At 34.7% G+C, this 20,717-nt stretch overlaps 1 protein-coding gene across 9 annotated transcripts in view; it reads left to right on the top strand.

The window, feature by feature from the left end:
* PDE1A (phosphodiesterase 1A) overlaps window positions 1-20,717 on the top strand; it is a 317,348-nt gene that overhangs the window by 72,298 nt on the left and 224,333 nt on the right. For 2 of the 9 annotated variants that reach the window (XM_081052541.1, XM_081052540.1), the window contains exon 1: window positions 6,282-6,838. The exons of the other annotated variants lie outside the window; for them this stretch is intronic. In XM_081052541.1, coding sequence (XP_080908667.1) covers window positions 6,786-6,838 — 53 coding nt within the window. In that variant the 5' untranslated portion in view covers window positions 6,282-6,785. Of the gene's footprint in view, window positions 1-6,281; window positions 6,839-20,717 lie in introns of those variants that run through there. 9 annotated transcript variants of the gene reach the window in all.

Below are 20,717 nucleotides of genomic sequence, written 5' to 3'. Positions count from 1 at the left end.
GAATCTGTTTTAAGTGACTTCCTTTGTTGTTGTTGATGATGTTTTCACAGAATGTCATACTCATTCTAAGGAACTTGTTTGCTAGCACCAAAGGCTGTCAGAACTTGTGGGGGTGTTAACTGGAGCCAATCAAACTTTAACTGACCTGTTTCTCCACTTCAATGACAAAGAGAAATTTCTCCTATTTTGTGAAGTAGAAAGGCTCAGCTCTATACCTGGTTGACAAGATACTCAATTTAGGGAACAGTTTTTCCTTTTCCACTTGAAGATATAAACCCGGTCTTCCTTATGAATTAATATAAGAAAATAACAATTGATATAGTTTGTCACAGAGTAAGTGGCCAGTAAACTTTGAGTCTGACTCATAAGTCAAGAAAATGTAGTTTAGAACTATTAACTGGGTAGAGTCTGCTTTTTGCCTGTAAGGTAGAAAAGGATTTTGGTCAAATTGGGAACCATTCCTAAGTGATTGTCAGTTCCACTGTCAATTTCAATATTCCCATTGTATTTATTCTCAGACATGTAGCGTTACTGATTTGAAGAAGTGTAATGGCAAATATTTCAAGATGAAACACATAATGTAAGTATCAGAAAACATTTTGAAGCATTGCAAGAGATCGGTGAAAGTCTATTTTTAGGTTCTTACAGACATACATATGAGGAAAAATATATTTTTTGGTATAATTTGACTAAGTTTATTTATTTATTTATTTATTTATTATTTTTTTTTTTAGGATCTTTATCACATATATTTATTGTAAGTTTTTGTTTTCTTTTTAATTAGATTTATTGGGGTGACAATTGTTAGGACTAAGTTTATTTTTAACATCGTCAGGAACAGTTAGATGTTCTGACTTTTTCCTCAGTTACTGCATTCGGCAAAATGGGTTTATTCATTCACTGAACAGATGAATTTTTAAACAAATAATTACACATATTATGATACACACAGATTATGATATTTGCTCCAAGGGAAACAAAGATAGAGTTCTAGTTATAGAAAATTCAGATGGAGTTGTCAGAGGAGTCATCTCTCTGAGGAGGTGAAACTGCAGCTGAAATCTGAGCAATGGGTAGAAGGAAGAGTGCTTTAGACTAGAGGAAACAGTATGGGCAGAAGAGGCAGGAAAGAGTATGGAGTGTTTGATGAAAAAAAATGTTAGCATGGCTAGTGAGGAATGAGCCAAACACGGTTTTGAGATGGGGTTCTAGGCAGGTGAGGGCCAGATCAGGCAGTGTTAATACTGCGGTATAACTGAAATGAATGCGTAAGAAAGCTTCATAAAATAATGAGAATAATATGCTTTTTCTCTCTTCTGTTTTGATAAATATGATCTTACCTTCTCCTGATCAGCCAGAGGCATTCATCTGCTTCTTACAGGGTGGAGAGCGGTATTAATGTTATTACAGTTGAAAGTAAAAATCAAATGAGAACAGCTTTGAATACATAAATGGAACTTTTGAACAAAGCCTGAAGGCCAGGCTTTGTTCACATCAGAAAGGGTTTCCCAAATTCTCTAAGCTCTACCTAGAATACATGATCCTGGCTCATAGATATGAATATTGAGTTTATTATAAACTGTAGACAAAGGAACCCAGGAGACACAGTAAGAGATTTTCTGCCACATTAGATGGAGAAAGCATACTTCTTCTGTCCTGGTGAAGTACAGAAAAGGGGATCCAGACAGAAGGAGTTTTATGCAAAAAAAAAAAAAAAAGACAAAGTATTTTGACTTCTTACCTCTGAGCTGAAATCCCAGGGTAGGGAGCATGTTTAGTTGAAAGTACAAGCTTAAAGCAGATGATTTTTCCAGCGACTTAGTGAGTTAGCTACAACAGAATAAAAATGGTGGTATGGTGTGGCCCATCCCAAGCCGTGTTCAGTTCCTGTGTGAGATGGGGGGCTCAGGAAATCCTGCTTGCCCAGTGGGGAATTCAGAAGTCAGCTGAGATGGGGCCAGTATATCTGTCATGAGCCTGCCGTGCCCATGGCAGGGGGTTAGGGGATCCCATAGCCAAAGGGTTAAGAGCATTGGTGGAGATTCTGATGACGGATGTGACTGAGACTTAGAGGGTCCTGCAGCACCAGTGAAGGCTGAACCTGGGCTCAATAAAAAAGGGATGATCACCGTTCCCAGACTGAGCCAGCTGGACACACCGGGCACAGGTCTCAGCAGTAGATGTCTGCAGGGAGTCAGCGACCAGACAGACAAGGGACATTGTTTCAGAGACTCCCCCCCAAAAAAACAAAGGAGAGAAGGTTTGGGTTTGAGGACACCCCTTTCCGTCCACTACAGAGTCTTAGAAGCCCACCTCCCTATAATCTCAGATGCCTCCTTGAAGAAAAACAGTGGGTTAGAGAAAATATGATAGACTGAACATTTACCAGGTATGTCTGAAGTTTTAGAAAAAGAATACACAAGAAGATGATGGAATAGTGTAGGTGGAGGAATTCTTTCCTTCTACCTTTCTAGGATCTTTGGCTGGTCTAATAGTAACATAAGGCAGATTAACAGGAGAAGAAACTAATTTCTATATACGGGGGCTACATAAGAATATGAGGCCCACAGTCAGGCCATTGAGGCTTATAATGGTGAAAATGCTGAAGATTATAAATGACTTACCTTGAAAGGATACATCAGATGTAAGTTATCTTTGAAGTGATGCCTCTCTCACCCACTTATACACAATAGTTTTTCTCCAAGTGATAAAGGGACAGAATTATGATTAGTCAGCCCATCAGAAATAGTTCACACCCTGCCATTTATCTCATGGCAGAGTTGATCAAGTAGCGTTTCATATCACTGATGAAATTTTTATAGCTATGTCAAATAAAAATTGTGGCAGTGCCTGCATTTAACTTTGTTTTTTGTTTGTTTTATCAAGATTTAGGTACCTTTTGGGAGAGTATCACATGCACATTTCATCTTTTATGTATAATATGTCAAAAAAAAAAAGAAAGATTGAGAACTGCTGAACTAGACTTTAAGTGCAGGGGATACTCGAATCATACAATGGGCTAGTTCTAACTTTGTTGTAAGGTAGAGAGGCAAGCGTGACAGAATCAAGTTTTCAAAAAAATTAAAATTATATGTACATAATGATAAAACCTAAAATGCCATCATATCCTTTCTTTCTTGCATTTTCTTCCCATTTCTCCACTTAATATAAAAGTCACTTAAATATATAACTTGTGACATTGTATTTAATTCATTATGTTAGAAATAAAAGAACATACACTTTATCTCAGACTTATTTTTGACTCCATTTATGTGGTGAAGTGATAACCTGTAGATACATTAATTGTCCAGTTCTTGGGCTGGCATGATATTACATGATTTTTCTACAATTGAATGCTTTTGGGCACTTCTATATTGCAAATAGAGCCAGAGAACAGACTATTGCAATGGAAAAAAACAAACAAAAACAAAACAAGAAAAGGTAAAGCTTACCTGTTTTCCAAGGTGCTAAACACAAAATACCATGACACACTTAGTATCCACTTGGTTGGCAAAGCCATGTGGGTTGATCCATCTTTTTTGTCACACAAAATGAGTTAGTTATGTTGGATATGTTGGTGTGTTACAGTTGATCATTTTAACAAATTAATTTTAAAAAATATTTATTGAGCATCTGTTATGCAGCCTCTACCAGTGCTGAGTGGGAAAATGTGTGTGTGTGTGTGTGTGTGTGTGTGTGTGTGTGTGTGAGACAGAAAGAGAGAGAGAGAACACAAAAGCAGGAGTGGGGGGTGAAAATTATAGGCCAAGTCATATTGAAAGAGAATTTATCATAACTGGAAAAATATAAACACCATTTTTGACCCTTACCCCCAGGAAAAAGCTATTTATAATGAATTATTTTACAGGAGAGAGTTCGCCTGATTATTAATACCTAAATTTTAGTGTTTTACACAGTACAGTTGTATTAATTTAAGGAATATAGTTTTGTAATTTAAGGAACAATAGTCAGGCTCTTCCATTTTATTGAATACTACTGTAAAGTTGAATAAGTTAATAAGACAAACTTTTCTTGCCAATATTAAATTTAAATGCTCTTTCAGAAAAAGTTAATGAAAACATCTAAGAAATACAGATTTTTCTTTATGTGAAGTGAATATTTAACTTACTGGTATTTTTTCATAGCTCTTCTAAGATTAGATTTAAATCCAGTGCTTGATGTAAATGGGAATCTAAGCGTTCTGCCTTAAAAACTGAAGAGCATTGTAAAATGACATCAAATGTCAACTGTAATTGAAAAATAAAAATAATTTAAAAAGTGTAAGAAAAAGGAAAGACAAAAAAAAAGAGCAAAAAAAAACCACCATAATCTAATGCAATCAAAGATGTCATGGATTTCCTGTAATTAATGTAACAATTTCCAGATTCTGCAGTTGGTAATAAAGCCATTGAGCCTCAAAGTGGATTGTATACTTTCTTGTCATTTGAGCTGTATCTGGCCTAGATGTTCATTAGTATTTGTGTTGAGTTCCTTCTGTCATGCTAATGAAGAAATCATCTCACTTTTCTAATTTAAAAGTACACAAAAATGAAAGTTAATTTTTAAAAGTTGATGGGCTTATTATTCTCCTAAGTAGTCCCTCGGGGATATTTATGTTAAATTAATAGTAATATAAATAAATCTTCAGTACAGAAATTGAATGCCACCCATAAATGCAAAAATCCTTCCAGAAGACCTGTGCAAATGTCAGTAGTTATGTACCTTCCTATACAAAACAAGCCAAAGCATATGGTTATAATAAAGCATCTACCCCAAAGGTCTGCATATTTGTTTGCATGTTAGATGGTCTCCAGATTTAATATCAGTGTCATACACATGTCAGTCTATGACTGGATGCTTATTGATGGTGAAAGGAACATTGATTTAAACATCATTATATAAATATATAATATCTACATAAAGATATATAAAATGATCTTCCTCTTATTTCTAATTTCCTTATTTATTTATAACTTTCTTTAATAAATGTGTTCTTTTTGGAATATCAGGTATCATAACTTTTATGCTAGTCCCTTTGCAAGAAGTAGACTAATCATATTTAGAAATAGCACCATAATACCATGAAAGTTGAAGAGGAACTTAGAATTCAATTAATATTATAACTTCGTTTTACAAACAAGGAAACTGGGGCTCAGAGAGGTCAAGAAATTTTCCCATAATGGCGCAGCATGTTCGTGATAGAACTAAAACTAGAACCCATTTATTTTATTTTTAGTTCAGTGATCTCTCAGACTAATTCCATTAGAAGAAAATGAAAAAAAAAAGTGTGAATTAGAGCTGCTCAATATAATCAGTGTTTTGTTTGTAATTTTCTTCTCTTTTGTTTTTCTTCTGGAGGAAAATAAAACGTCAGTGTTGCTCCAGTGAAAGTATTTGGGGAGTGCTAAGAACTATAGACTGTGACCATAGAGATCACGACACGTGATTCTTATTGTACTGGATCATCAACTAAAGGCATGTGTATTTCTTAGGTTCCCTCCCCTTTTATTACATGTATATTTTTAAAACATTATAATCATGCTTAGAGATGGTTTATTTTGTTACATACCAAACCTCTGGCCTGGAATCTCATGACAGTATTGATTGAGTAGGAATTTTGTTAGTGATTCAAATACAGGAATGTCTCCAAAATAAGTTATATTAAAATATGACAATTCGTCTTTTCTGTAACTAGAACAAGAGATCCTGCAGTGTGAGTCCAAGTCTTCCAAATAAAACAACTTTTAATGTCATTTATTTTCAGCTATTCACAACTTCTCTCTTATATCTACTTTTCTTTCTATTTTTATAATTTCAAATTTGATCATATAATATAAAAACTCAGGTTCCCAGGGAATTTGGGGGACTTTAAAAGAAAGTGTGTGTGTGTGTGTGTGTGTGTGTGTGTGTGTGTGTTTCCATATCTCTTTTTTGCAGTGTCCCCACTTAGTTGGAAAGCCACATTTGGGAAGTGACATCTGAGTACAGTGTCACTGATAGAATTGAGCAATTTTTGTTTTTTTAACTTTTGTAGCTCTGGTCAGCTTCACATGGGCTTCTATCAGTTGAAATGGCATCTTTGACTTCAGCCAAGTGTAGGCTATTAGGTTATGAATGCCAAAAATGATGAGTCGTGTCCATACTTTATTCAGTGTGAGGAAAAGCAAGATTGTAAAATAATTATAATCTCTTGAAGCAGAGCCAGTCACACAGCCTGAGCCCTTGTTTCTTCATTAATTTGTGTACAGTTCTTATTTTAACAGAACAAACTTTCAGAGGGTACTCACATGGGACTGCTGAACCAGCTGTACAACTTTTATTTTGAAGAAAAAAAGTTGAGCCTCAGAACAGGCTGTTTTAAAGACAGGGAGGGACTTAGCTTTTCGGAGCTTGACCAGCATGTGGAAGGAGTGCTCTCATGGCTGCAATAACTTAGGGAGCCCCTACCTGAGTGCCACTGGGGCAGGAAATTTTCTGTTTGTTTTGTTCTGTTTCCGAGGGTCCGGTGCACTTCTCTTGCCCATGTCAACGTGACTCTTGGTAGTTTTTGCACACCCTGCTCTGTGGGGGAGTGCCCCAACGTGCCTGTCTTATGTGGCCTCTATGGACTCACTGCTCAGCTGGCAGAGAGCAGGGAAGTTTTCTCCCAGCACCCAAAAAGAGAAAGAGGAAACTACTTTTTTCTTTTGGGCTCCTTGCAGCACAATAGATCAGGATAAGTTTCCACATTCCCTCCCTGGATTTCTGGAGTGGTTTCCAGGAAGAAGTTAAATCTTCACCTTTAAATGGATGACCATGTCACAATCAGGAAGAAACATCTCCAAAGACCCATCTTTAGGTAAGTAATGTTACATCCCAGATGGCTCCAGGGCTATCAGGAAAAATAATTTTTCTCCTTCATCCTTAACTTGGGAATTCTGGCACTGAGTTACAGCAAAGCAATAAAGAATGTGCCTAAAGTTTAACTTCATGCATACCAAAGGAATTACTTTATTTTCTGAAACTCTATGCACAAGCTCTTTATCAACTCCTCAAAATATATTTTAGAGACATATTAGCTATTCAAGCATGTGAATGACATAGCATAGGAAAAACTTTTGAAACATAAGGCAATCCCTTGCTGTTTCCAATGACTGCTCAGCCCTCTAAATGGGGAATTTTGTGTTTGGTTCTTTCAACTTATTATACTCAAAGGTGGTATTTTAGTGCTGCAAATACTGCACCGTTTTGCAGTAATGTGTGGGGAGACAAATGTGAACTTGATAGCTACTGTACTCGAGTGTACATATTACAGCTAGTTCAAGAGTATTTGTCCAGCCGTTAAGGAAACAATAGGGCAGTCGGATAAATTTTACACTGTGGTGGAATCTATGGCTAGGAAAGAGGTCAATACAGCATAATGGATTAAGCTAAGGTTTTGTTTTGTGAGGAGGGACAGAGATTTCTTCTTTGACTCTTTAACTCTTGATTCTTTACCTATTATGTACTTTAGAATTCGGAATTGGGAAGTAGGAATTTTAAAGTAGCTAAAAAGTGAACGTAAACAATTTCTGCCTCTTAAAACAGAAGATTAAAAAAAGAAGTTGACTATATACCAGTTTTGTGCTTCCCCCAAATAATATCCTAAACATATCGGAGATACTACATGTTAACAATACTAAATGTTAAAGTCAAGTTGCAGTCACGGTCTTTGATCTGGAATAAACTACAGGATAATAGAAATTTATGGATGGAATTCCTAGCATCCTGGTGTTGCTATATAATGAATAAGAGTGCACCTCAAGGACTATAATTATTTAAAATGTGGCCATTTTTATGTGTTGATGAAGCATTATTACAGTATTATTAATAGCAACAATATACTTTAGTAGTGCTTAAAATTCTAGCTCCAATCTGCAACCTTTTCTTGAAGGTTTGAGAAATAATATTTAAATGTACACATGTGGATTTAATATCATAATGTGTCTACTTAAATATACATTTGTAAATTTCATGCAGTGATGGCAGTGAATACCTGAAAATCTAAAATGATCCCTAGAATGTGTATCCATCTGCCATATTTCCTGAAAAGTTGTCCTAGTCCTATGCTATTAATTTCTATTTCCTCCCAAGTGCATGTGTGAGTTCAAAAAGACACGACAGTTGCGCAGATGTTTCCAAAGTCAACTGCACTGAGGCACCACCCACAGAGAGCACCTGTAGAAGTTGAGGAAGGCCAAGTTTGTCTTGGACAAAATCAGACCCTCTTAGGCAACATCTTTAGTGTATTCCCCTAGCGGAGAGCTGTTATGATGAGGCAGGTTGTCCTTCACCACTGGTGTAGGCCAAATCCTTATTAGCTCCCCGTGAATTCTGTGCTTACTATAGGTGCCATTCACTGGGAATTGCTGCTGTTTTTTCTGTTTTGTTTTGTTTTTAATATATAAAGAACAGATGCTTTGTGGAAGCTGAGGTTCTTAGCCCAGATATTTAGAAAACAATTTGGTAAATTCAACCGATTGCTTCATTATCCTGGTGACCTAGAAAAGAAAACATAGCTAACAAAAAGGGCATGCTTTTACCCAGGCAATTGTTTTGAGCAAGTGTAGAACTGGTTCCTGACTGCAAACAGGTGAAGGCCAGATGTGGGCTCAGGATTGATTGGTCAACTTCATGTTGACAACTGGCTTTGCTTTGATCAGGATATGATCGTGATGAGGACAAAGAGAGATGGAGAATTTCCTAAAGGATTTTAATGACCAGGCCATTCCTCAGAGATTGTTTTAGGCTGTTCCTTAGTAAAATACAGTATGGGCTTTCTGATAGCTAGTTGTTCTTTGGGGCAAGTTGGGAAGTGATTTAAGCTTGTTGGCATCTTTGACCCTTATCCCAGGCCCCACTTCATTCTCTTTCTCACTCTCCTTTTCCAGATCCCTTGTCCCCTTGGACTGTCCCTGGACTGTCCAGTGTCTCACACCGAGACATCTTTCTCAGGCCTGCCTTTCAGGTGAGAGAAGGAAAGGTACCAGACCTTTCTTTCTCAGTACATACGTGCTTGTACCCCACTTCCTAGGGACTTTGCACACTGGTTCTTAATCCACTTGTTAAGCAAATCTGTACTAGAATGTTTTGTGTGTGCTAGTTACAAGTTTAACAGAAATTTTGGGATAATAATATCTTGGTTGTTTATAAATAATTCATTTAAATTTTAATCATTAAGAGAGATAGTCTAGGCATTTTTGTTTTGAAAAATCTGACATATTTCTATATACAGGCTAATTTCTCTTGCAGTTGAACTCACAGCTGTAATTCAGTTCACCTGGCCTTCACTGATTGACTATAAGTGTCCAGAGTCTGGGCTACAGAACTGGGGAGGTCAGACATGACAAGGAAAAACAAACCATATTTGCCCTCACATGATATTTCACCTGGTATATACCTGGATAACTGTGGCACAGTCAGATGATGGGTGCCAAAAAGGAGGAAACAACATCCTGGGAAAGTGTAATGGAAGAGACATTTCAGTGATGATGAATTAGTTCTGACACATAAGTGAATTGAGAGAGTTAAGAACAAGATTTTTAAAAATTTAATTTGAGACTAAACATCAGTTTTTCATTAGCATAATTTCCCGAACTTTCGGACACTGAAAGTCATTCATCAAGTGTTAAAAATTAGGCGGTGCACATTGAAATTCTATAGCTAGATAAGATACTGGGAAGACGAGAAGGAATCTTCACGTGTTTTTTTAGAGTTTGCATCTAAGAATGTCGGTATCTCCTACAATGGTGATTCCCAAATCATTTCACCACTTAGGTTACCAAATCTGTGTTTTAAGAGTTCTTTGTAGAAATTTTAGGTTTGTATTTTCCCACCAGGTCTGTGAGTCAAGGAACAAAGGCAAGCTTCCTTTATAGCCAAGTCAGGAGTTTTTATGATCTTTCATGCATCTCGTGTGGAACTTTGGGATCAATGGGGTCATTCAGCCCTGAGCATATGGAATAGTGCATCTCAAATTCACTTCGTGGTTCTGCCTGCAGATGTTCTTGCAGCTCAGACTTGTATAGAGAAAAAATGATTCTCCTTTTATTGAAGAGAAGCAGTTTAGGTTTTATAATTTTTCAGGAAGAGAACCACTATCACAAAATGTATATTGATGTATTTTCAATCAATAACACTGTGTTTCCTCCTCAACACTTAGAAAATAAAATTATATAGATCCTTAAAACCCATGGGGTGAATCACACTTGATATTAGAGGCTTCCCATGGACACATTCCTTTAGACTTTGAAAAACCCCTTTTTCTGTATTACCACAGAGTTTTATTTCTGGTAATCATAATTTATCTCTTTATATTAGTAGGTTCAACAATTTGCAACACATGTCAAATGAAGTACTTTATGTAATTTCTGTAAAAAAGTTGCTGAAGACACTTTCCATTATCGCATGCTCATATTGCTTAGTGAACTTTCTAAAGTCCCATGGGAAACATCAACCTTACACTTTGATACCAAAAATAATCTATTTTTCCTAGTAAAATTGCATTGGTAGAAATACCTCTTACCTGAATTTCAGTGGCATGAAAAGTTTAAGTCTGGGTTTTTATAATTATCTCCTCCTACTTGAGTTGATATTTTATTTTTATCAAATTCTATTTTATATGCATCATTTTCCACTTCTTCAAATTCTTTCTAGAAGTCGGTAGGAAAAAGTGAATTTAAAAAAGAAATTGAAAGTTTCCTTACGTGTTAAGCCTTATTTAGCGTTCTTTGGAACCAACAGCCTTTTGAACCTCTCCTGGGTTCAAAAGTGGCTAAGTTATTTTTGTGGTGACTTTCCATTAGAAATAGCACTAAAAAGCCATAAATGAAATCATGCAAATACTCGTAGTTCTTCATCAGCCCTAGACTTGCAGACTGGTCTATGGCATCCGGGATCCGAGACATTACAGTGCAAGTCAAATGGCTGCCAGGGCCCAAGACTAATGAAAATCCTGTGGAGACCTTCACTGCATTTAGAATGTGCTCTTTCTTCTCTTTATGCCTTTGCAAAAGTTTTATTTTTACAAGTATCTGTTAGCAGAGGAATTCTGAGTGTGTTTTTGGCAGGCATAGTCTCTTCACATAGAGATGCAGAAAGCAGTAGGATGGAATATGAAAGCCTAGGAAAAAGAAAGGCAGACCCTAATTTTGTTTGTGGACCTCATAGGGATGATCAGTAACCTATCGCTGTTTCTGAATTCTGGGTTTGAGATTGGGAATCTATGCTTTATAGAGGAATATCATAAAATATCAGTTCCATATTTAAAATCATACACCTTTTGGAGTGTAATCATTTTTATTTATTCCTGCAGTGAAGCTCAGTATATTAACATCAGTGTCAAAGCTAAACCAGAAGTTTCTCATATGCAAGGGCTACACTGCATTTCTGATTTTTATACATTAATAAGGTGGGATACTTGACTGACTGCCAGCTTATATTAGGTTGGTGCAAAAGTAATTGCAATTATTTTTGCACCAACCTAATAGTAATTTTCTAGGCAAGGTGTCCAGATAGTATTTAGTTATTCAGATGTTTCAGACATTTCTTCAGTATTTAGGGAACAATAAAAAACGTAGACAAGTAATATAAAATGTAAAGTCACTTCAAAATTTAAAGAATTATAATACATTATTGGACATTGATATTTTTGTCTTATAAATATTTAAGTATTTATGATATTCATTTACTTAAGCCTCTTTTTAACACCTTTCTCTCTCCAAAAATGTGTACTTTAGGCAGAAGTACATTTCATACAGAGTCCTCAGAGTGAAAAGTAATTATATAGGAAAAATTAAGTATGAGCTGATAAAGAATATAATAAATATATTTTTTTATGCAGTGAATTCCTCAGGAAAAAGGTCCATGAAAATCAAATCTGAAATCTAATACCATTCTGTAATTATGAAAATATTTTACTAGTTTTTGGCTCTAAGACAAGTGTGATTGTGAATTCATTTATTAAAAAGAGAGAGAGAAAAGAAAATGAATTTACCTGAAATGGTTACATAGTTACATACTGGACATTTAGTTTCAGTTTTTCTTTAAAGAAAATATAAATGATGATTTTTATGAAAGTGACAATTAATTGATTAAAAAAACCAGTTATATTTAAGTTATCCCTCATTGCTATGAAAGTGAAAAATACATCTGGAAAATAAATATAGTGAAAGGAATTTAAAGTTTATGACATTGTTGGACACAATGCTAATTAGAAGAAATATGTATTTTATAACAAACATGTTTATTAAAAATTAATCTTTTTGTTATCTAGCTCAGGATGTTATTTCTGTTGGTCAAAGGTCATTCATTATATGGCTTATCAGGCAAGGGACAATCACAAATTGATCTTTAAAAAACATTACAAAGATCAAATCAAAACAACAAGCACATGTGAATGTAAAGCATATGTTAATTTTTAACATGATAATAATTATCAGAAATTACTGTCACTTTTTTTTTTGAATTGTGGTAAAAGCAGCTCTAATTTTTAAGTGTTTCTCACAGATAAACTATAATTTGATACACATTTTAAAGTCAGGCAGTAAATAATTTACTCCTGATGGTATTTCACCCATCGTCAACACAAATGTAAATTATTTCCAATAAACTTATCATCAACAGCAGCAGCGGCGGCGGCGGCAACAATAGGTATTAATATTAGAACTAAGAGCTGCCCTTCATCAAAATCTTAGCGTATTTTTAGTCAGGTTCTGTGCATATAATCTTCAGAGTAACTCCATGAAGAAGTAGTAAATCCAAATTTATAATTTTGGTTATGGAACCAGGAACGGGGAATGGATTAAAACGTGGGAAAGTGTCTCTAACTCAGTAGCTACTCAAATCTTGTTTTGTAAGTAGGGAAACTTAGTGATATTTGCATTGATCTTGGACATTGACTGGTGTGATTTAGAAATGGCTTTTCAAGGATTTGTAATGTTCAAAATGAAGAAAATCAAGATTATGCAGGTAAGATGATCTAGTGGAGAGTTTAATGGTTTTGTACCATCTGGGAAATTTTATATTTGGAATAATCAGCCTGTTACATATACTGTTTAGGTGAAAAGCAATGAAAATTAATATCAATAAGACTGAAGATGACCTATATGTTTGTAGAGATGGAATAAGGTTGAAGAAGTCTGTAGTATTTATAAACCCAGTCTCTTCAGTTCTGTAACTGGATATGACATAATTTTGATAGTTCTCATGGGAAAGCTTTAGTTTATTTATGTATTTGATTAAGACCACTTGGACATGAGTGCTAATTGAGGAAAACCCAACATTTCCTGAATTGGAGCTGCTGGAAGTGTATGGGGCAAGTCAGTGCATTTGAAGGAATAGATGATAAAGCTTCCAGATTTGTTATCTTCATAACATTTTAAGCCTGCTCCATTAAAGCCATATTTTTTGTTATGGAGCAGCATTAATTCGGAGTCAAGTTGGTGTCCATTTTTAGTGTTTTGGTGACTCCAGCGTTCAGGTTCTTAGAATGTTACTTTATAAGAATTGTTTATCGAGTGAAAATAAGTATATTAATATTAATTATATATTTATTCACCAATTATTTATAGGTATTGAAAGTCATGGGCTTTTTAATGAAAATCATTGCTTTAGCTTTAAAAACATTGATATTTAATGACATTTTTAAGGATCAAATAGTTTGGAACAGATTGAAGACTACTGACAATGAAATGCAGTAGAGCTGTATCTTTAATATACAATGTGGCAATTTTTGAGTCTTAATTGAGGAAAGAAAGGAAAATCCCATTAAGTCAAGTCACTTTTAAATTATATTATTAAATTAAAATTTGGATGAAAGTAGGGACATGTGACAATCTGGGACCATCTGTTTGTTAGATATCTCCTCTCATGAAGATTCCAAATGCTTATAGCTATTCCCGTGGTGATGTCTTTGTGAAGCAACATAAAATAGAAAAAAGAGACTCTTGCTAATTTCTATGCCTACTAATTAAGCATTTGCTGCTTAGTCCAGCTATATCCAGTTGTTTCTCACTCTGAGATCCCATTTTATCTGCTTCTCTTTTACTGTACAAGTTGCTTCATTCTATTGAGGAAGAGGGACAACTCCTACAAAATGTAAGATTCCTGAGGCTAAAATAAATATTGAATTCATGTTTGTATTTTCCATAAATTTTGGTAGAATGAGAGTTATAAGTATGTATTTATGTATTCTTCAAACTTAAATACTTAAAAGAACCAGGTCAGTATTGTAAATGTGTGAAATATGGGAAGTGTTGGGAACTATGCTTGATGGAGAAAAAAGGAACATTTAGTTTTACATTTTCAAAAATACTGAGAGACTAAACAAAATCTAGCTGCAGACTGCTAGTTGGTGATCCTTGAAGTGAATGAATGATAGAATGAATAATTTGCTTAGTTAGGTCCGTATAGTGGTCACTCTCCATTTCCAGGGTGCATGATGTCCATTAAATCTTGGCTGAAAATTCTGGCAGCTCCATCCAAGAGGATTACTAGAGGAATGGGTACTTGGTTCTTATGTGTAATACGAGTTAAAGAATAAGAAAACCAATAACTCTACAACATATTTATACTGTTCATCTATGCATAATTTTATAGCAGTAAAAGAATAGATGAAGAAATACATAATTGTTGAATGAATATAATGCATTAATGTTAGCTTCAAACTGAATTATTCCAGAATCAGGAAATTCAATGTCTGTAGCCCATCCCACTTTTGAACAACTGGTGATTGTTAGAAAGTACTTTCTTAAGTTGAAATCTGTCTTCCGATCAATATATTTTTCTCTTTTAGTGGAATTGGAAGAGAAGAATCCAAGCTCTCTCACAAAACAGCCTTTCAAACACTCAAGGCAATTGTATCATCCATTGTTGTTTATAAATCTCCCTAAAACATATTGGCTTAAAACAACATGAGTCTACAGATCAGCTGAGTGGTTCTGTATCTGTGCCAAACCTGATTCATCTCAATGGGCTTTCTCATGCATCTGTGGCCAGATTGTGGGTTTGCTGAGTGCTCGTTGGTCTAGGAAGACCTTGGTTACACGATTTGGGTTTCTTCCATGTGTCTCTCATATCTCTCTAGCCTGATCATGTTCTCACGGTAATAGCAGGAATCCCTGAGAGGAAGCAGAATCTCACTTTTTCAAGACTCTGATTGAGTCTGAATGAGTCAAGATGCCACTGTCTCATGGTTACAAAATAGTCAAGGTGATGTAAAGTACAGGGTAGGGAATATAGTCAATATTGTACATAATAACTATGTATGATGCCAGGTGGATACTAGACTTATCGGGAGGATCTCTTTGTAAGTTATATAAATGCCTAACCACTATTCTATACACCTGAAACTAATATAATTTGAATGTCAACTATTATTGAAAAAAATTAAAATAAAAAAAGTAAAAAAGAATCAAAAAGTCAGATGGCCAAGTTCAGGGTCAGTGTGGGAAGGCATTACTAACAGGAAGCATATACAATTGGGTTCATATTCTCTGAAAACTCTTAGGTTTTTTCTCATCTTTCCTTTAGTTCATCCCTAATTCATTCAGTCATTAAAGAGACAGCACATAGTTTAAATGTTCATGTCATGTTATTAAAGCTATCTGAGTGACAAGTAAGGATAGGAAAAAATATACATTAACAGAATAGTGAAGCTCAGTTGACCTTCAGGTGGCTGGTGGGTCAAATGTGGCTCACCTGACTCCAGGATTATAGCATGCCTGAGATTCCTGGTTAAAAAAATTTTAAAAGTTAATAGTTAAAAAAGTTTTACCTAATAGTCTAAAACATAAGCTATTGCACCCATAATGATTTCTCACATTTTCCTAGTTCCTTTTGGAGAATTGATGTTTACTAAGTGTCATGCTTATAGACTTGAGAAAACTAGTTATTTTAACTGAATATAATTAATTATATAATTTAGGGCAATTCAATTCCAATCTTTTAAAACTGTGACATAGAAAGGAGGCCTGGTAAATAGTAAAATAAAATAATGCTTCCTTTCGCATCAAAATCATATTTGAGTCTCTTCCATGTGTATTCTCTTTATGATTATCTTTTAAAAATTATTTATTTTTAATGTGATAGATTTATGATAGTGTTTTCTATTATTGAACCCTCCCAAATACCATTATAACGAGTAAATGTTTTCGTAAAAGCTGCAACTTACATAATTTCTCTTTTAAGTCAGTGATTCACAAAATGACTCTGTTTGCTATTGACATTAGAATTGCAGCTTACAAAACAAAAACAAAACAAGCTTCTGAAGACTTAAACCTCAAATATTCTTTAGTAGGTCTGGGCGTGAAAAGTTTTGATGTATTTCTACATACTCCCCAGTTTATACTGAGTCATAGCTAGATTTGGGAGCCACTTCCCTTCATGATGTAATTTATATACAATAGGAATGGAAGAAAGGAATAATTTGGGAAACATTTTAATTAGATTAGCATAATCATTAGAAATATAAGCCAATTTTTTTTTCATTCAAAAATATTTATGTGTACAGGGGACCTATAAATATGAAGCAGGTTAAGTTTCTGTTCTAAAAAATCTTAAACCCCTTTTTTTAGGATGTAGCTTTATGAAGTATAGAGACAAACGTCCATGAACCCCAAAGCAATGATTATCAGTATTAGCTGTGTCTTTCAATCACTGGGGAATTTTTAAAAATTTCAATGAAGGGGTTGTATTTCAGACCTATTATATAAAAATCACTGGGTGAGACTCAGAAGTCAGTGTTTTTTTAAAAATTCTCTAGATGTTTCTAATTGTACAGCCACGTTTGAGAATTACTGTTGTAAAGAACAGCTTATGTGAAGTACAGTGACAAATGGGAGAAACAGTTGAGGGTGAACATTGAAGGGTATGTAGGATTTTGATAGGCTTGTGGAAGAAGAAGGAAAAGACATTAGGAGATGGTAAAGCAGGAGCAAAAGCTTGGGAATACAGAAGTCCATGACGTGTTTGGGAGACTCTGGGGAATAGCGAGAATTCTTAATTGGCCCACACAGAGCTGAGCTTCTGCATGTGGAGGAATATGTGGCTAAAAGGTTGGTTAGGGCTACTGAGTCAAGGACCACACTGCATTTATTTGGTGAATATGTGCTGTCACCCATCTGGTCTGTTGTTAAAACGGGCAAATCTGAGAAACCAAACTCCTGAGCTCAGTGTTTCCAAAATACTATTTCATCATAGAACATCATTCCCCTGAAATACTCCGAACAAAAGCATTAAATAAGTTTGAGAAACACTGCCTGTCAAACTCAGTCTCCTCTAGAGATTAGAGCATATTAGAATTTTTATAGCTAAAACTTTAGTTTACTCCAATAATTCCCCATACATATTCTACATCTACATAATGCTTATCAATATCTCCAGAAATTAGTGTTCTAAGGTACACATTTTTGTTCCTCTAAATTTTCCCAAAATATGTCTCCTTTAAGTTTTCTGAAATTCACTTTGCTTCAGTTAGTCTTTTTTCTTTCTTTTCTTGTTTATCTGGAAGATAGTCTGACCCCATGAAATTTCTCCATAGTTGACATTTTTCATGTACTCTTAGAGAAGCTTGGCAAACAAAGTTGCTTAGTAGAGAGAATTGCTAATGTTCTATTACATAACTATAATGGTGTGAGTTTAAAAAAAGAAAAAAGACATATTTTGAAAGACAGAAACGATGAGCAGTGTCACATTATTGAAACAGCTGAGGTAAATTAAGAAATAACAGATGGGAGTTATCTGTGGATTATCACACCAGGTACCAGTGTACACACAAGTTTGGCAGTATTTTACCCAGGTCATGTGCATTTTTCCTCATTTCTTCCTGAACATAGTTTTTTTTAAAGCATTGCCCTTAAATTCAGACTTATAATGAAAAGCAGACCATTCAAAATCTGCAAGTAATACCATTTTGAATAATGATGGTTTATGCTTGTGTAGAATCCCATATCTAGGGTTTTGAAAAAAAATTACATCTATTATACTATTATATTTGTTCACACAATATCATTATGAAGTAGAAAGGAAACTATATAGATTCCCATTTCATAGGTGAAGAAATGAAAACTCAAGGGGTTAAAGTAAGTCACAGGAAGAAACGTTGACGAGTAACTTACATTAAGAACAAATGGATTAAGTGTGGCTTGCTATTACAGACTGCATTTTCATAACAGCTAATGTTTGGAGACCTTAACGACTGTGCCAGACCTGGCATAGTATCCTTCCTTGAGGTATAGACCATTTTAAATAGCCAAGGAAGTGATTTGAATCACCTTAACAATATTTTTTTAGCTACTCAGAATTATGTAATAGTCACTATATCCATGAAAAATTTTCTCTCCTAGGGGTGGGAAAAGGGAAAAAAATGAGCAAAGGTAAATTATCATGTGTTTTCTGGGTCATATGATTCACCATGATGACTCCATACATTTGACCTGTCACATACATGATGTATTTACTAGGAATTTTAGGATATAAAATATTGTCTCCTGAGGAAGGAAAAGAAAGGTAAAGTTCAGGCAGTTGTTTTGAAAGTATTTCTAAACAGAAAAGATTTTTTGTTACCATCCTTGTAGAAGGACGTGGTTTCTAGGTTGTGCAAGACTAGAACTAGATTTCATTATGATTTCATTAATAGAAATGATTAAAATATAATTTGACAGTAGTCAATCCATTAATTTTTTATTCAGCTTTGCTTTCTGTAAATTTCCTAATACTCAGAATGTTTGAAATTTACTGTTTTGATGAGTTTCATTCTAATGTACTCCAAACTATTCTTAAGTGCCATGAAACTTTCATGTTTCATTTTTTTTAACATTTTACTTTATTGTGATGTTTTCCCCTGAAATAACATACTAAGAATCTATTTTTAGAGGCAAAATAAATCCCACGTTTTATTTGACAAACAATATCATCACCTTACAAGGTTATTGTGTCTCTCTTAAGAATCAAATATTTATAAAGTCTTTAGTAATGGATATATAATTTTTGTGGTACAGGGTGGTAAAGACACAATTGGTTTAAAATACATTCCATTTCTAGAGTAGATCCACTACTTCTTGATATTTGCTTATTTACAAAATGAAAAATACTTCTAACTACATCTGAGGAGCTAAACAGCTGTGCCAAATGCCCATTGATCTGAACTTTATATGGACATTTTTATTAATGCTGTATACCAACCTTCACACAAACTCAATCTGGAAGTTGAGCTGAAAGTTGAAAATTTGGATCAGTGTGTGTAGTCTGGATGATATGTTCTGCTTTATCCTTCTACCTACCTACCAACAACACATTGTTTCCCTTTCTCCATATTAGCCCAGTTGGCAGTTTAGCCTCTCTCATCCATTTAATGGAGGCGATGTCAACATTGCACTGGTGAAGGACACTCGCTTGCATCTAGTTTTTAATTTGCATCTCTTATAGATGTCTAGATAGAAATATGATTGTCACTCCCTCTCACTTTAGGTTCTTTTTTTTTTTATCTCTCCTGTGAGACACTAGAATATCTAGCATTTCCTATGTGAGAACAATTTATTATATACTCAGAAAACTAATGGTTATGTCAATTAGTGTGTTATCCTGAGGAATTCTATCTACAACTATAATAGTTTTAAAACTATAACCATTAAGATTTCTGATTTTAATTTTGAGCAGACAATGGCCATAAGACTTCCAGGTGGAATATTGATTCTAGATTTTCCTTAAAAATTGGGATGCCAAGGAAAGTGTTTGGGATTCTGTATTTCAGACTTGTCCCAGACTAGAATACTTATCTCTATAACTTATTGAGTAACTTGGAGAGGCTGATTCTAAAATAATTTTTCCTTAATTTTTCTGCTCTATCAAGTCACAATTCAATCTCTCTTCTTTCCAATTTTTAATAAAGTGTAGATTGTTTGCTGCTTCCATAACCTCTCATTAACTTCTCCCGTCTCTTGCATAACCACCCTTAGTCATAACCTCAACTATCTTCTCTGTTAGGTCACTCCTAAATTTACATTTGCAAATATTAATTTTATCATGAATGACAATTTACATTTATTTTTATCTTTTAGACATGCTCACCTAGATGACCTCCTAATACCTAATACTCAACTATCGCAAAGAGATTTATTATAATACATATTTACTCAGTAAAAGTAAATACAGGCGCATGTGTGCATGTTTCTGAACTTAGTCCCTCGCAACACTAGTGTCCCATAAGATTTAATAGTGACACACACACATACACACACACACCCCGCCATGGTTTCCCAGAACTTTATGTTTGTGTTAAATGTAAATATTTTAGAGAAAGATAATGATATAAATTGACAGTGGAACCCTCTTTGTGTTGAATATCTATAAACATCAAAGTCTCCAGTAAACTGTTGTTTAAGAATTATTTCTTAGATGAACAACCTATCCTAGCTGCTTTGACCCTCTTTGTTGATGGTTTATTGAGACAGCATGCAATGTTTCCCTTTACTTGTACCCTGCTTGCCATTTAGACTTAAAATTTGTTATTTTTGATGCCTCTCTACTTGTCTTTCATAACAAAATAAATATCAAGTCCTTTTAGTTGTATCCTTAGAAAATTGCTTATTTACCTCCTCTTTGTGCCTTTTCACTTCAAACCTTTTTCCCTCTCATGTAAAATTTTATGACATTTTTCTAATTGATCTTCTAATTTCCAAACCCCGCTCCCTCAGTTTCTT

This window comes from Rhinolophus hipposideros, assembly GCF_964194185.1.
Source record: "Rhinolophus hipposideros genome assembly, chromosome: 6".
Lineage (NCBI taxonomy): Eukaryota > Metazoa > Chordata > Mammalia > Chiroptera > Rhinolophidae > Rhinolophus > Rhinolophus hipposideros.
The sequence above is the reverse complement of the archived record's forward strand: the minus strand, read 5'-3'. Positions and strand labels throughout refer to the sequence as shown.